At 49.5% G+C, this 17,543-nt stretch overlaps 1 protein-coding gene across 6 annotated transcripts in view; it reads left to right on the forward strand.

The window, feature by feature from the left end:
* SRGAP3 (SLIT-ROBO Rho GTPase activating protein 3) overlaps positions 1 to 17,543 on the forward strand; it is a 261,624-nt gene that overhangs the window by 158,580 nt on the left and 85,501 nt on the right. For all 6 annotated transcript variants that reach the window (XR_008381621.1, XM_053599336.1, XM_053599337.1 and 3 more), the window contains exon 4: positions 8,723 to 8,785. Coding sequence is in view for 5 of the 6 variants with exons in the window: in XM_053599336.1 (XP_053455311.1) it covers positions 8,723 to 8,785 (63 nt within the window). In the remaining variant the exon portion in view is untranslated. The remainder of the gene's footprint in view (positions 1 to 8,722; positions 8,786 to 17,543) is intronic.

The raw sequence follows: 17,543 nt of genomic DNA on the forward strand, positions 1-17,543 counted from the left end.
GAACATCTTTGGCTCTCTCCTGCGGTGGGCAAGACTCCTGCTGTCCCTGTTTAGCAACAGAAGAGAGAGATCTTAGAGTGTAGTTATGAGAAGGCTCCCGGGGAAGATTCTTATTGGCCCTGCTTTGGGATATGTCTGCTTCCTGTCCAGTCAGTGGAGACACAGTGCTAGAACATGCTGGTTGGTCCTGTCCCCTGCTTGATGGACCATTTTGTGTAACCAGGCAACCAGAGCCCACCCAGGCCCACCCACATCTCGTCTTCCCTTATCAGGAGGAGGAGGAGGGAGAAACAAGAGATGGACATTGTGATTGGTTTATTTCTAGGAGGGCAGGTGGGCCAAAGAGGACTAGACATACCTACCAATGGGGGCAGGGGCCAGGAATGAGGCTCCCGCATAGCTGATGAGAAGGTGCACTGGACAGGTAGGCGGCGTCCAGAGGGCCTGCCTGCCTAGTGGCCTGGACTCATACTGATTACAGCCCTGCGATGGCCTCTCTTTACCTGTGTGTCTGTATCTCATAGTAGGCCCTGAGGAAGCAGGCAATAGTAAGTCTCCATGAGCGCCAGCTTTGGAGTCAGACCAACCAAAAACTGAATCCTGGCTGTGCCACTTTCTAGCTGTGCAACCTTGGGCAAGTTGCCTCACTCAACCCTTGCAAACCTCTAGCCCTTCCTTATCTGTTAAGGTAGTCCTTATCTTAAAGGTTTAAATTAGGTCATGCACACAAGTGACTTTGGGTCAATATTCAACAGATGTCAAGTGCTCCATAACTGACCGCTGCCTTGGACAGTGCTCGAGAGCAGGGACCATGTCTCGTTCAGCCTTGTGCCTTTCGTGCTTAGTTGAGGCTGGTATCTACTAGGTATTCAGTAAGAGCCTATGTAGACTGCATCACCGCTAGTGAGGAGTTGACCACAGAGATACAAGAAGCCATCTCCTCCCCAAGACACCCCGCTGGAGTCTGGCCCCGATGGGTGACATGGCCTTGTGGAGGGAGAAGCTGGGCACCATAGCCAGCCAGGGAGCTCAGCCCCCTCTGAGCGGACTGCCGTGCTTGACACTGGGTCTTGGTGTTCCTGGATCATCCAGTGTGTCCAAAGAAGCTGATGATCAGGACTTTTGAGGGGAATAGTCTGATTTTTAAATACTGGGAAAGTATCCACATTTTCTGAATGGCCAAATAAAACATGTCTGCAGGCCAGAGAAGCTGCTGCTTGGAGGCCTTGTTCTAAGTGTTTCTCATTGGGGGTTGATTTTGTCCTCTGGGGAACATTTCCGGAGATAGTTTCAGTTGTCACAACTTGAGGTTGGGGGAGGGAATGCTACTGGCATCTCGTGGACAGAGGCCGGGGTGCAGCAAGCATCCTGTAATGCACAGGACTGCTCCCACCACACAGAAAGACCCGGCCCTCAGGGAGGTTAACCTCCAGTAGGAACCTCCAGAGACCAGAGGAACCAGGCAGTGCTGGGGACACCTGCCCTCATGGTGCTGGCCCTTGTGGTTGGTTACCCTCGTCTCACTGGCTGTCCCCTTTCCACCCAGAGGAACCGTGGCCAACATGGCTGGACCTCCTTGGCTCTACACCACTGCTTTCTGTGGTCCACACACTTCCCGTGTATGAAGGAGATCAGCCCACCGCTCCTGACCTCTGGAGGCATGAAAGTAATGTGAAAAATGTGGACAAGGCATGTTCATACGTGGCCACTTGGGTCCCCGAGGGGCTGGGAGTGGTGGTCTGCTGGAGATGGTCAGGGTTTGGCCTCCTGTTCCTGGTGGAATGTTTGGTTTGGGTTCCTCATTCAGTAGTTTCTGGAACCATAGTTGAGAGCATTTCCCTTCCCCAAACCCTCCCCAGCCAGAAAAAATAATGCCTTTGAGTCCTGCACAGTTCAGGAATTATTTGCTGAGCACCTACTCTGTGGTCAGCCAGGGGGGACAGAGAGACATGGCAGGTTCTGTCCGGCAGTTTACAGTCCTGCTGAGGAAACGCGAGAAGCAGCCCTCCAGGCCTGTCCATTCGGTTCGTACCCTGGAGTCTGCATCTCCCCGTAGCCCCAGCCCTCGCTTTCAGAGACTCCCGGCTCAGCTCAGACTTCCTGTGGCTCCCATTTCTGCTTCTGGGGACGCCTGGTCTCCACCCACCTGTGTGATCTGGCGTCTTGTGAACAGTCTTGTCACCATTCCCAGTCTGTGCCTCCTGCCTAACAGGCTGTCCGGCCACTTGTGCGCGGTGAGAAGGTTCTGGAGCAGTGGTTCTCAATCTTGACCCTTTAATACAGTTCCCCATGTTGTGGTGGAACATGGGGAACTGTATTAAAATTATTTTTGTTGCTGCTTCATAACTGTAATTTTTGCTACTGTTACGTATGTCATGTAAATATCCGATATTAGGTGACCCCTGTGAAAGGGTCGTTAGACCTGTGACCCGCAGGTTGACGACTGCTGCTCTGGAGTGCCGCTCCCTCCCTTCTCTCCATGGTCGCTTCATCCCACACTGAGCCTCTGTACTCCCTTCCGGCCCTTTCAGCCTCCCCCCTTAGAATTATCTGTATTCTTCTTTGTCTCTATTTCACTAAACTGGGAGATTCCTAAGGAAAGAGTTAACAACTCGATTTTCTTTTTTTTTTTTTTTTGTAGAGACAGAGTCTCACTTTATGGCCCTCGGTAGAGTGCCGTGGCCTCACACAGCTCACAGCAACCTCCAACTCCTGGGCTTAAGCGATTCTCCTGCCTCAGCCTCCCGAGCAGCTGGGACTACAGGCGCCCGCCACAACGCCCGGCTATTTTTTGGTTGCAGTTCAGCCGGGGCTGGGTTTGAACCCGCCACCCTCGGTATATGGGGCCGGCGCCTTACCGACTGAGCCACAGGCGCCGCCCGACAACTCGATTTTCTATTCCCTGCCCTAAGCAACTTCCTAGCCTTGCCCTTGGCGGCTCAGGGGTGTTGATTCAGCCTATACTTCTGTTTCCCAGGGACTTTGGTTTGTGCCTCATATGGTGCTGTTGTTGGTGTTACTTCTTTTGATCTTCATGGGGACTTCATGGGGACACCATGCGTCCTATGACATCATCCGGCTTTTATAGATAAGGAAACTCAGGCTTAGAGGAACTATTGCTTCATTTGTTCATAGATTCATTCAGCAAGCATTTTTTTTTTTTTTTTTTTTTGAGACAGAGCCTCAAGCTGTCACCCTGGGTAGAGTGCCGTAGCATCACAGCTCACAGCAACCTCCAACTCCTGGGCTCAAGCGATCTTCCTGTCTCTGCCTCCCAAGTACCTGGGACTACAGGCGCCTGCCACAACGCCCTGTTTGGCGGGCCTGGGCTGGATTCAAACCCGCCAGCTCAGGTGTATGTGGCTAGCACCTTAGCCGCTTGAGCCACAGGCGCCGAGCCAAATAAAGACTAGATTTTCTTTTCCTTTTTTTTTTTTTTTTTTTGCAGTTTTGGCCGGGGCTGGATTTGAACCTGCCATTTCTGGCATATGGGGCCAGTGCCCTACTCCTTTGAGCCACAGGAGCTGCCCTCAGCAAGCATCTTTAATGAGCACCCACAATGCAGCAGGCTCTGTAGCATTGTAGGGATGTGGGAATGGGGAAGTGAGATGTTGCTGCGGGGCATCCTGGGAAGTAGACCCTGAGACACCTGCGTTTGGCATCTGGGAGGGGCCTTGGGAGAGCAGGGGAAGTGGTGGGGGGTCGAGCTGGGATGCAGGCAGAAGCCTTGACTAGCTCAGCAGAGAGCTCTAAAAATGGAACAGCCCTTCAGAGTTGTCCAGGTTGGAACAGGGTGAGACAGGCCTCAGTGCCCCACACTGATCAGTCTTTGGGTTAGGGCCATATCCAGAAGGAGTGTCACCTTGTCCTCTGAGGCCATCCCTGCAGGGCACTCTCAGCTGAGGGCTGTCTGGCCAGGGCACTCCCAGTATCTGGGGCGTCTGAGCTTCTATCACCAGAGAGAAAGTCTCTTTGTCCTCAAGGGGCTGACATTCAAGCTGGGGGGAAGAAATGACAAATGAATAAACAAGTAAATAAACAAGATCATTTACCAGCACAGAGAAGACATGACGGGGTGCTCACTGTACAGACAGGGAACCTGGGATGCCAGGGGGTGAAATGACTGAAAACCCCACCCCCAGCCCAGTCTCTCTGGCCCCCGGTTTACCTTATCTGCTGTCTAACTAGGCCCGCTCTAGTTGTGAGAGCTTCAAAAGTCAAGCTAAGAAGGTGGGACTTGATCCTTGCAGGCCATGAGGAGGGTTTGGAGGGACACGATGAAATACATTTCTAGAAAGTTCCACTGGGACAGCTATGCAGAACCAAATATAATCTCAGAGAGACAAGAACCGGGGACTTTGTTAAGAGGGAGCTTCAGTGATCGGGTCTTTAGTGGTGTTACAATTGCTCTAGGAACTGGTGATGGAAAATGGGATTGCATCCCTTAGAATGCTTTGGCTACAAGTAACAGAAAACCCCAGTGAGGCCAGAGAAGTTGAAGTCCACTGGGAGGCAGGCTCTGGGTTTTCAGTTCCATCAGGTGCTCACGAGAGCATTGAAGGCGCCAGGCTTGTTTTGCTCTGCCTTCCTCAGGCTGCACCTTCTTTTGCTCCTAAGATGTCTGCTGGTAGCAATTGGGGCCACATGCTTTTTTTCTACTAGTGCTCAGTAGAAAAGCTAAAACTTTCCCCTTGACCACACACGTATAAATCCTCCTCTTCCATCCAGTTTTGTCACATACTCACCCCTTGAACTAATACATGTGCCAGAATCTGCTATCTCTAGTTGCATGAGGTGAGCTTCCCTTGAAGACCTCTCCTTGAAGGAATGAATTCCAGGGCAAATTGGTAGCTTTCTTGGAAGTAGGAAGGCCAAGAATGGGTGTGTGTGGGAAGGGGGGACGAGCTTGCCTGCTACAGAGAACGACAGATTGGGCAGTTTGAAGGCAAGACACAGCAGACTGGATTGAGGAGGAGGGATTAAAAAAGTGTCAAAGAGGCTGGGTGCAATGTCTCACACCTATAATGTGCAAGTCTCACACCTACCCTCTTGGGAGGCCGAGGCAGGTGGATTGCTTGAACTCAGGATTTTGAAAACAGCCTGAGCAAGAGCAAGACCCCCATCTCTACTAAAAATAGAAAAATTAGCCGGGCATTGTGGCAGGCACCTATAGTCCCAGCTACTCAGGAGGCTGAGGCAGGAGGATCTTTTGAGCCCAGTAGTTTGAGGTTCTTGTGATCTATGATGCCACCGCACTCTACCTAGGGTGGCAAAGCGAGACTCTGTCTAAAAAAAAGCATCTAAGATAACTCCCAGGCTTCCAGTTAACAAGCCCCGGGAGATATTATCCCACTGACCAAAGCCAAGGGGATGCAGGAAAGTTCAGGAGTTCACCTTTGCATAATTCGAGGTTGAGGTGATGAGGGGACATCTAGACCATACTTTTGCAACAGCTAGTTACAGATCTTTGAACTTGGGTTCAGGGTTATACAAGAGAGAGGCCTGCAGAGATGGTGACATGGCTGTAGGTCACCAGGAAGTAGCAACTGATGACAGGAGTGTATGGGAATCTAACCAGGGCAGGGACAGGGACTAGGAAGGCCTGGCTGGGGGCAGATTCTGAAGGCAGGAATTTGCCCAGCAAGCTCCTTCTAGAATAGGGTTCCTGGCTGTGCACATAGTGACAGGGGACTGGACTTTCAATTCATCATTTGAAATAAGGGGCTAGAGGCATTCTAGATGTCATTCCTAAGGAGCTGGTTAAATGAATTTTGATACAGCTGGTGTATGGAAGGAATCCTGTGCAAAAGGGGGGAAGGGAGAGCACATGCTGGGATGGAAAAATCTCTCAGGTATATCATCAGGTGGAACAGGCAAGATGGAAGGAAAGGTGTATATGGTGTGCACCCATTTGTGAAAACAGAGAACATACGATGTCCTAGTGTGTACTTGTACAGCCATCACATGACTATTTCCAGAAGGTATCAGAAGACATTTTTCATAGCAGTTGCCTCTGAGTGGGGTTCTGGGAGCCTGAGAGACTGATTCTTTCCATTTTACCTTGCTGGTTGTTAGAATTTCCTTAGCCATACATATTTATGACCTGTTTTAAAAATTAGATCATAAAAATAAATACATAAGAAACAGCATCTTGGGTATCAGAGACATTGGTAAGTCCGAGGACTGAGAGAGGTCCAGGGAGCCACTGGAAGATGTTGGAGCATTTGGAGGCAGTGATGATGGGACAGATGGCAGGTGGAGGGGCCACAAGGGAAACCGAAGCACTCACTGCTCCCTTGAAAGGATTATGGAGGCTGGGAGATGGTCATAGCTGGTGTAGTTTATAAAGCACCTCTAAAGAAATTACAGGGTGTTGCTGAAGGCCCCTGTGAGCTCTGCATAGGAAGTTCTGCACAGGGTCTGCTGTGATTTGGGATTGAGTCCTCCTCCTTTGGTCCCCAGAATGGGAAGGAGGGCTATCACATCTCTGGAATGGCCCCCAAGTTTTTTCCTGTCTGTTAAGCAGTATAGCACAAACAAAGGCTACCTTCAGTGGGTGATTCTTGTCGATCTGGGCCCAGGAGCTGAGAGAAAGGGCTATAGGGTAAGGAGAAGGATCCTGAGAAGACATCTTTCTGATACTGAGCCTTCTTCAGCTACCATTGGGTTTGAGGGCTCCTGGCCTGGGAGCAGGAGGAAGGCTGGTCTCTGCCCATCAGCAGCTGGTTCAGCTGTGAGGCTGAGGGAGTTGAAAGGGAGCTGGATGCCTCGACTAGGCAGGGAGCAGACAGCAGGGCTCCCATTTTCAACTCAGAAACTTGAGGTAGAGTGTCTTGGTCCTTTCTGGCTGCTATACCAAAATTCCATAGACTGGGTGATTTCTTATAAACAACAGAAATGTACTTCTCCCAGTCTTAGAGGCTAGGAAGTCCAAGATTGATGTGCTGGCAGATTTGATGTCTCAGGGGACTAACTTCTGGTTCATAGACAGCACCTTTTGCTGTGTCCTCAAATGGTAGAAAGGGCAAGGTAACTCTCTGAGGTCCCTTTTATAAGGGCACTAATCCCATTTTTTAGGGATCTACCCTTATGACCTACTAACCTCCCAAAGACCTCACCTTCTAATATCATCACATGGGGAGTCCTCATGGTACTCCCTCCCCACCATCCATTCATTCCCTTCCTAATTGTAAGAGGGCTGGGAATTTTCATTGAAATTCATTACTCCGGGCAAGCTCTTTAAGGGAAGCTGACCCCATGCTAACTTGAGGTGGTGCATTCTGGTACATGCTGTTAGTCTGGGAGTAAGTATGTGAGTTAACCGGCTGGAAGAAAGGGAATTATATGGTCAAATGGAAAGTTTTAACTTTTCTGCCGAGTGCCAGCATAAAAAGCATATAACCCCAAATGCTACCAGCAAGCATCTTAGGAACAAAAGAAGATACAGCCCTTAGGATGGCAGAGCAAAATATATAGAATTTCAACCTGTGGGTTTTTGGGGGGCCACAAACATTCAGACCATAGTAGAGAGTATTTAGCTAAATCATAATCATACATGCAACAACAAAGAATCCTAAACTCCTCAGGCTGGTTGGAACCTAGAGATAATTTTCTTATTGTTTTATGAATGGTCATATAAGTCACCTCATATAAGGATTGTGGTCAACAAAATTATAATACATACTACAGCCCCCTGTTTCCATGTATGTAAGAATATTAAAGGCACTGAAAAAGTCTGCACTAAGCACATCTGTTTACCTTTGTTTGACAGCTTTTTGCAAATGCATGTAGTCACAGAAGCCCCTGCTTCTTTTCTCATGTAGCACCTAGCAGTGACCCCCAGACGAGGCTTTAGGAAGTGTTTCCATTTCAGGTTTTTATTGTATAGGTGAGGTGGCTAAGGCTCAAAGGGCAAGTGACTTTCCAAGGCCAATCAGCCAGTCAGCACCACAGCAGAAGTGAGAACCTAGAACTCTTGCCTTGTGTTCTGCGGGCTTTCTGCTTATCTGTACAGAAAGTGGACCTGCCACCAGCTCAGGATCCAGGCATGATGGGATGAGGTTAGGTGGGCCAGGGAACCAGCACAGGGGAGGGCTGAACTAAAATGTGGTGTCAAAGCAAGGGTTACCATGTCTGCAGGAACCAGGCCCCGACAGCCAGGACATTGATGCCTCAGTGGGTGCCAACTGCTGCTTCTAGTTAAGGACGACGAGCCTTTGGGACGCGAGAGGGCACTGACTTGCTACTGGATGGTGTTTCCTGGATGACCTGAGAACCACCATTTACTCTGATGAGGGACTGAGATGCTAGGTCATTGTTTCTCCAGCTGTACTTTGTGGAAGCCCCACTGTCATGAGATGGTAATGAGTATTGACCAAGGAACTCTGGTCACACAGCTCAGGACACCCAACGTGAAAGGAAGATCCTGCTTCCAGAATCTTTAATATGCTGATGTCACTGTGAGTCGCTAAGAAAGGGAAGGGTATGTAGGAGGCTTCAAATTATAAGACCAGGGAATCCCATTTGCCAGGAACCTCTCTATGAATTCGTTTCATGGACATGAACTGAAGAATTCAGGCTCAAGTCAGTGAGGTTCACGGAGATTTCTGTACCCCTTCCCATCTGCACCACAAACATTCCTGACCTTTCTGTGTTGGAAAGAAATGGGTAAATGCAACCAGCAAAGTGTGCCTCCTCTGATGTTTGTTCTTCCATGTTCCAGAGCAAGGAGATTGGCCTGCAGATGCACGAGGAGCTCCTGAAGGTGACCAATGAGCTCTACACAGTAAGTTCTGCCCAGGTTCGGCCGGGCTGAGGATCGGGTCCCCTGTCATCAGCACTGGAGGAGGAGGGAGGGGAAACTGAGGTCCAGGATGCCCCTGCGCCTTCTTGCTGTGTCTTACGCTGAGTGACAGCAGCTCGCCCTGTTGGGATGTAATGACTCACAGCCTCAGCTTCTGATTCTTTACAGCTGGGGTAGGGCCTGGGCCTGTCTGGTTTGTGAAAGTTCACGAGAGAGGCAAACGACCTGCCCCTAAGGGACGTGTAACCCATGAAAGCAAAGGACACTAAGTGCAGTGGAGACTGAGAGAGTATGTGGGTGCGCAGGCTCCGGAGGGCAGGGATGGCGGTTCTGGAGTCAACTGGCACAGGCTTGGGGGAGGCCGCTCTTACTGACTGTGGGACCTTAGGCAGGCCTGCAGCTTGCCTGGGTCTCAACATCGTCATCTGCAAAACGGAACACTGTTCTCGGGATCTCTACCAGGTAATTCCAGAACTCACAGCTTGGCCCGGAGTTGACCTTGCTGTCTGCTTGGAGCCAAGATCTAACCGTACTTGACATGGGTATTAGAATCCAAGAAGGCCAGTGAGTGAGCAGCACAAACACACACCACCCCGTGGTGCGGTCTGTTGGACGACCTTTGGGCTTCCTTGGAGAGCCCCAGGGAGAGCCCGGTGGAAAGCCTGGGGAGTGGGGTGGGTAGACCCAGCAGGTAGAACCAGGCTCCTTATCTCACAACGGTCACTACAGAGTAGAGCTGTTATGTTTCACATATGTGGGGTTCCTTACAAGGCTTCTTATTAGAAGTGCATGTGGGGTGGGGGAGGGAACTCTGCTGCTAAAATTGGATCTGAGAAGGCCTGGTCGGAGGGGAAGGAACACCAGACTTGCAAAAAAGCCCTTGCCTCTGGTACTATCATCTTTCCGTGCTATGTCCTGTGTGGCCAGCAGTCAGGAGACTTCTCAGTGGCTGGAGGGCCTGGACCTTGGATCAGAAGGCCCCCCCACAGGGGCCTCACCCAGCTGTGGGCCTTTGGGCAAGGCATTTGCTTTGCTGGGCCTCAGTCTCCCTATCAGTAAAAATGGCTGGGGATGCCTAGATGAAGGTTGAAACTTGCAATTCTGTGATTCCAAATTAAGGAGCAAAACCGAGTCCCTGGATACTTTTTAGTTTGGTCCTTCTTAGGGGAAGAATTGGTGCTTGAGAATACACGCGGCTTTGCTTCAGCTGCCCACTGGGGGGCCCAATAGCGTCCTGGCCTAAAGCACAGGCTTTGAAGCCAAAGATCTGAGTTCAAGTCCATGTGGGGATAACCATACCCATCGCCCACTCCTGTGAGAATTGAAGGAGCTCCCATGTGTAAAGCGTTCTTAGAACAAAGAAAACAAAAGGGCATGACGTATCAGAAGATTTTATTATTCCTTTTGTGTCATGAGCATTCTTATGAGCCCCTCCCGGAGCATGGAGTAGGCTATGGTACATGCTCTCATGGGGGAAGGGAGGGTAATAAATGTGCAAAGCTCATAACCCGCTGGGACTGTCCTACTCAGAGTTCTGCAGAGGGCTGGGCTAGAGTGGGTGTCCCCCAGTCTGGGTTCCTCAGGTCCCCTCTTCAAAGAGATCATTTTCTTCCACAACATCCAAACACCTGAGCTCCACATCCCAGGATCCACTGCCACTCCTACCTAGGCCTCTAACCTTTCTCTGACCTCCAGCTGGGCTCCCATTCTTGCCCCCCAGCCCCACCAAATACCTTCCCTCGGCCTCTCTTCCCCTGCGGTTCCCCGCGCCCCTCGCTGCCCTCCTGTCGCTGCTTGTTGCTCATTTCTGAGACTCACACCAAACCCCACTGCCTTCAGAAGCCGTGACCTCTGGGCTTGGAGTTCCCTTGGCACTTGGACAAAAATCTCTTATATGTCCACGTCCTGTCTCCCCGTTAGAGTATGAACCCCCTCAGAGTCAGGTCTTGGCTGAGAAACCCTGCATTAAAGTCCCCAAACTTCAATTCCAATCCAACTGTGTGGCCTCAGGTAAGTTCCTTCACCTCTCAGCTGCACCTGTGAAAAATGGGGCCGGGAATCTTTCCACCGTTTGTGGACTGGACAGGGCCAGGCAGTTGTCAGAGATAAGAGGATGGTGGTATCTCTGACCCCTGCATGGGTGTGCCGGCACCACCATGGCCTGAATCCAGCAGGTGCTCCACGCACAACTGCTGTGCTGGCTGCAGGTCATGGCAGCTGGGCAGAGAGCCACTGGTGTCAGACATGTGGGCCAGACCGCAGGAGGAGGCCTGCCTTGCAGGGCCACAGCAGCCAGGGTGGGGCTGGGAGCTGTGGGAGGGAGGGGCGCTGCACCTCCGCCCCCAACTCTTTCCTTTTCTTTCCTCCTGCTGCATATGGAGGCGTGGGAGCCTCGGGTGTCAAAAACACCTCCCCCCACAAGATCTTTTATTGACTCAGTAGTTACCCAGAAATTCAGTTAAATTCAAGCATTTAAGGCCAGCGGCTGTGGCCCCCACACTGCACTAGGGCACAGAGGGGGATTGTGAACATTGCAGAGCTCCTTTCTATCGGAGCCTTGTGCATTTTGGAGCTCCCTGGGTGCCTGCAGGAGTGAAGGAGGGAGAGTGGGGAGGGTGAATACATGCAAGAAACTGGTTTGCTCACAAGGAGTTTAGAATCTGGGCAGCGAGGTGAGAGCAGGGTGTTAAATGATGATACAGGCCAAGACAGAGCCTAGATGTGCTGGACACAGGGGCTCGCTGGGGAGCCACCTTGCCCGTGAGCTCTGCGGGACTGGCCCTGCTTCCTCACGCTGCACCCAGGAAGTGATCTGTGCATACCTGTCGAGGGAGAGTGAGTGTGCGTGCGTGAGAGGCTGGGTGGTTGCGAGGAGGAAGGAGGGAGGGAGGACGGGAAATGAGGTGGATTCAGAAAAGTGACACCCCACACCCATCAACCCAGGAGTAGATTAATAAACTGTGGTGGGTGTGTACCATGGAATACCGTTCAGCCTTTAAAAAAGATGGAGAGGTTGTATCTTTTGTGTTTACCTGGATGGATTTGGAGAACATTCTCTTAAGTATCACAAGAATGGAAAAGTGAGCAACCCGCGTACTCAGTACTATTCTGAAACTAGTAGATTAACAACTATAGGCCCACACAGGAGAAAAACACAATTCAATTCAAGAAGGGGCAGGGGGAGGGAGCTCCGTTAATTTCTTACCTATCGAGTACAATGTAGGGATATATGGCACGCTTCCTGGTGAAGGACTCAACCACAACTCGGACTTTGGACTTTACCTTTCAAATGCAAATAATGTAACCTAATTATATGTACCCTCATATTAACCTGGAATAAAAACAGGAAAAAAAAAAAGAGAAAAATGACACTCCAGGTGGGCTTCTGTGTCTCAGGGTGATCTTTGATCTCCGTGCCTTTAGATGGGTACAACTTAAAGGAGAGGGGACAGGGGAAGAGAAGGAATTCTCAGCAGGGAAGGTAACATCACATCACAGCAGTGCAAATGAGTCACAGATAGGTCTGGGTCTCAATTCCTGCTGTGCCACCCGCCAGCTTGGCCAAGTCCAGTCACCCCATTGGCCTCTCTTCTCTCTATTTGCAAAATAAGCAGGAACTTAACAACTGTGGCTGTTTAATGAGTCCTTAAAATGTGTCTTGCACTGCGTTAGGTCCTTTATATGTACTACTTAGTTAATGCTCATACATTTTACAGATGAAGACATTGAGGCCCAGAGAAGTAAACCTTGGGACCTTTGTATCAGTTATCGATTGCTGAACATTCTCTTAAGTATCACAAACGGGACTGGCCCTGCTCAAACAACCTCAAAAACTCAATGGCTTAATGTGACCACCATTTTATTTGCTCATGATTTGATGGGCCAGCAATTTGGGCTGGGTTCAACTGGGGCCCTTCACATGGCTGTAATTTTCTGGCCAAAATTTAAAAAAAGAACAAGAGCCCCAAATGGATAAACTTCTATGTGCAAGCTCTTTTCAAACTTCTGCTTTCCTTGCATTTGCTAATATCCCCTTGGCCAAAGCAAGGCACACAACCAAGCCCAGAGTCATAAGATGGCAAAGTAAACTCCGTTTCCTCTTGGTGGCAGCGCTGGAGAATCACAATCAGAAGGGCTGTGCCAGTGGCAATGCCAGCAGTGAGTGCACCCTCTTTGCAAACAGTTCACTCCACCCAGCTGCTAAGGGCCTCAGCCCCACACCTCATTGCTTGGTATTCCATTTGAGCACTTTGTAGTTCCCATGTCTGATTATACAAGTCTACAGAGCTCTCCTCCTCCCCCCAGCCAGGGTCATGACCATGGTACCTAAAGAACAAATGATGCAGACAGAAGATTTTCCAGTAAGCCTCAGGTTTTGCCTTTTTAATGTTCTATGAGGGAGATGGTGGTGGCCTGTTCAGGGGGTACTGCAGGGTGTGACCATGATGGAGACTAAATACTAAAGGCTATCCATCATCACCCGATTCGGGAAGAAGGCCTGTCTCCATGTGGTACCAAGAAGGACGCAGAGGAAACTACAGGCCAGGCATTTTGCTTATTCATTTGTTCATTCATTCATTTCTTCATTCAACAAACCTTCCCTCCACCCAGTCCTCATCACCTTGAGGTGCTCTTCTCTCTACAGCACGCGTGCATGCACACACGTGGCTCACTTTACCTCTTTTCCCCTGAACACCCATCAGTCTGACGCAGTATAGCCTTAGATCATATATTAGCCTGGGTGGAAAGAAGGGCAGAGCTTGAGAGTGTGGTCCAGTTTGTCCATACTTCCAGAAGAGGCAAAACCAAACCAAACAACTAACAACCAACCAAAAAACTCCACTCTTTTCATCCTTCAGCTAAAAATGTGTTCAGATTTTCATTTTATCTCTGGACCATGAAACGTATCTGTTGTGTCAGCAACCAGTGAATGTCCAGTGTCACCTGTCTCCCCCAACAGCTCCCCCCCCGACACACACCGTGCTGCACCACATTCTCCTTGGCCTGCCTTCCAGGCTCAGGGCTGCAGGAGGGGCCCTGAGACTTTGTTTTAGGGCTATGCAGAGACGGCTTGGTGACAGGTAGATCCTAAACGCCGTAATGAGTGGGCTCTACCTTTTACTGGTTCAAGCCTTAATTTGATTGTATGCTGGACTCAGGGCTATGTAATCAACTCTGGGCCAACAGGTAAATCTTTGCAGAGGTGTCTTCCACCTGAGGACCATCCTCAGGGATTGGGGTGGTGAGAGAGCCTGAGATGGGGAGCCCAGGAACCTGGGTTCTGGTCCCAGGTCCACGCTGGGTTCACTGTGTATCTTTCTAGAATGACATTCAGGTACAACCCATGGTTTCACCTGTTATTGGACCCACTGTAGTTTACTTAATATTTTTCTTTAAATTGACCCTGTCCCCTTTTTATAATAACTCTCCCAGTCATAGTTAATTAGTGGAAAAGCAGCCTTGTGTACTGGAAGGCTCAGGATTTAGAGTCACAGGCTTCAAGGCCCTGCCACACATCCTCCTGAGCCCAGTCCCTCCCTGGCATGTGGGGCTGTTACCAGCTCCTTGGTCTGGATTATTCTGAGGCGAGTGATTGGCACAGAGCATAACCCAGTGCCTGGCAAACATTGGTGCTAAATCATTCTATCTTTTATGAAAGAATGAAGCATAAATACCGGGGGTGCCAAAAAAAAAGTGTCTACACACTTCAAGAGATTTTCGAAGTTGAGTTGAATCACGGTAGCAATGACATTTGCTCAAAAGATGGCATTAATCAAATGAAGGCTAGTGCCATCCTATGACAGGCAGGACAAAGAACATGATGGAAGCACCATTGTTATTCAAGGAACACAAGACCGTTTTTTAAAGTGGTATTTGAAATTGAGAATGTTGTAGAAGTAACAACGACAACGGAGGCATGTGTGTGTAACACAGTCTCCAACACACCTAATAACTGCACACACTCACGGTAAGTTTGAGATGTGTGATGCTGCATGTATTGTGCACAAGGGAAGATCCTGGAGACCTCATGTGTAGTTCTCTGTGATCAGAAGTGGATGCTTATAATTAAGCATCTTGTAATTGCAGATGTCAGATGTGACACGGATTCATCATCTGCTATCAATATATATTATTACGATTTTAATATAGTTTTTTCCTGTCTTAAAATGTGCATGCATTCTTTTGGTGCCCTCTGTATTTTCCTACACAGCTCTGACTCTTTCCTCTGTCCTCTGTCCTCCATTGTCACTGGGTCAGCCCAGGCCCTAAGAAAGTTTGGCTGCAAAATGTGCAACCACCTCCTTCATTTCATAGCCGAGATCTGCTCTGTATGTTCCACACTTGAGCTGGAAGACTTTCCTTTTTAAAAGTTGTTTAATATTTGGCCTGGAGCTGTGGCTTACGCCTGTAATCCTAGCATTCTGGGAAGCTGAGGCGGGAGGATCACGTGAGCTCAGGAGTTTGAGACCAGCCTGAGCAAGAGTGAGACCCGATCTCTACTAAAAATAGAGAAACTGAGGGCAGCGCCTGTGGCTCAAAGGAGTAGGGCGCCGGCCCCATATGCTGGAGGTGGCAGGTTCAAACCCAGCCCCGGCCAAAAATTGCAAAAAAAGAAACAAAAAATAGAAAAACTGAGGCAAGGTGATCTCTTGAGCCCAAGAGCTTGAGGTCGCTGTGAGCTGAGATTCCACAGCACTCTACTCAGGGTAAGATTCTGTCTAAATAAATAAATATAATAATAAAGAAATAAATAGTTTAATATTTAAATTAGGAAGTAGATAATACATGTATTTGGTGAAAAAAACTTCTAACACAAAAAGGCACACAATGAGAAGTATATCTTCCACTGCCTGGCTCTTCCCTGTCCCTGGACAGCCTCGAGCACTAGGTTACTAGGGTCTAGTTCAGGGTGTCTCCTTCCAGAGATACTTCATTCACCCATCACACACGTGCACGGGCATATCCCACGCACCCCTGTTTTGCACAGGTGGTAACCACCCTATCCACCAATCTGCATCTTGCTTTTGTAGTTACATCTGAGTATGAGATGGGAGATGGTTTCATCCCACTAATAATTAGCACTTGCACGCCTATGTGGGACTTAATGCAGGCTGGGGACTGGTCTAAATGCTTTACATATATACTTTATTTCATCCTCACCATAACCCTTTAAGGTAGGTGGGTTAACATCACACCCATTTTAGAGATGAGAGATCTGAGGCTGGGAGAGGTCAGGGGACCAGCACAGGGTCACTCAGCTGGCGGGTGGCAGAGCCTAGCCTGATGTCTGCACCTAAGCACTCCCTTGAGTGACTCATATAAATACATTAAACTATATAAGTGTATAGCAACTGCTTATCTACATTTATTTTAAAAGGAAATTATATTCACATTAGCAAGAGGAAGACAACTTGGTGTAGATAGACGTATTCTGTTAGTCAGGGGAAAGTCCAACACTGTTATGCATTTGACCTGGCAGCCACCAGAGCAAGAGCAGCGTGGCCTTAGAGATGAGTGGGTGTCGGCTGAGTCCCTCCTCCTGATGGACTCAGAAGGACCCCAGCAGAATTGACTGTGGGTAATAATATTCTCTGACACTGAAAATCACCTTGCTAACATGAGTGGCTCCCACCTGACACTTTGGAAACGCTGACTTGGTCGGTACAAGTTAGCTGGTCTCTGTCCCTTCATTTCCTGCACCCGTGGAAGGAAGGCGTGGAGCTGGAGGAACTTGGGGCTCCTTTCAAGCTTTTATCTTCATGCCACTCTGCCCTAGGAGGGAGATGAGGGTCCTGTCTTGGGCTCACGGCAGGCAGCTCTGCGGGCTATGCATATTGCAGCCAGGGAGTGCCCAGGTTCATCCCGGGATGGAGCTGTTCCCAAGATCGGAAAGAAGAGGCTTCCTTCTAGGTAACCCCTAACCAATTCCAGCTCTCCTACCAGACATGCATTCACTCAGAATACGTTTATTATTAATGTGCCCAGGCAATGAGATGTGGCTACACTGTGACAAGTGTCTTAGTGGGGCTAAGATATGATGTGAGAGAACAGGGGAGGTAGGAGGGGGTGATGAAGACCACTGGGCATTAGGAGGGCAGCAGAGAAGAGATGGCCTTTGATTTGGCTCTGAATGACAGTGGATGGTTCCCAGTGGAGAGAAAAAGAGGGAGCTGCACTTGGATTGGTGGAGGTTGGCGGGTAGCAGCTGATCAGCCCTGCTAAGTCACTGGGGACCAGGACTTACGTGAGTTGTGGGGAGGGTAGAAGGAAGGAAGCCTGCCTTTGGGGGACTCATTCAGTGGCACAGGAAAGTAGTCCTGTGCAAACTTGCTTATGGAAATATGACACCTATTGAATCGTGTGAGCAGGTGGCTTAGGCATGGCTGCGTCCAGGGGCACGTGCTGGTTTAATTGTCTGTCTCACCAACAGACTGTGCTCTGAGGAGGCACAGACCCCATCTACAGTGTTTCAAGAGCACATGGCCTAGTACCTGGCACATAGTAAACTCTTCAATGAATATTTAATAATTGAAGGTGTATCTGTCCCTCCCCACCCCTGTGTACTCACCCTGTCAAAGGGAGTAGAACTACCCTTCCATTTTATCTTGTTCTCTTCTTCCCTCCCTTCCTATCTGCCTTCCTCTCTCCCCCTCTTTTTTCTTCCTTCCATCCATCCATCCATCCATCCATCTTGCAGAATCAGCCTCTCTCCCCCTTTGGTTTTGTTTTCCTTTGTGTG

The sequence above is a fragment of the Nycticebus coucang genome, chromosome 8 (genome assembly GCF_027406575.1).
Source record: "Nycticebus coucang isolate mNycCou1 chromosome 8, mNycCou1.pri, whole genome shotgun sequence".
NCBI lineage: Eukaryota > Metazoa > Chordata > Mammalia > Primates > Lorisidae > Nycticebus > Nycticebus coucang.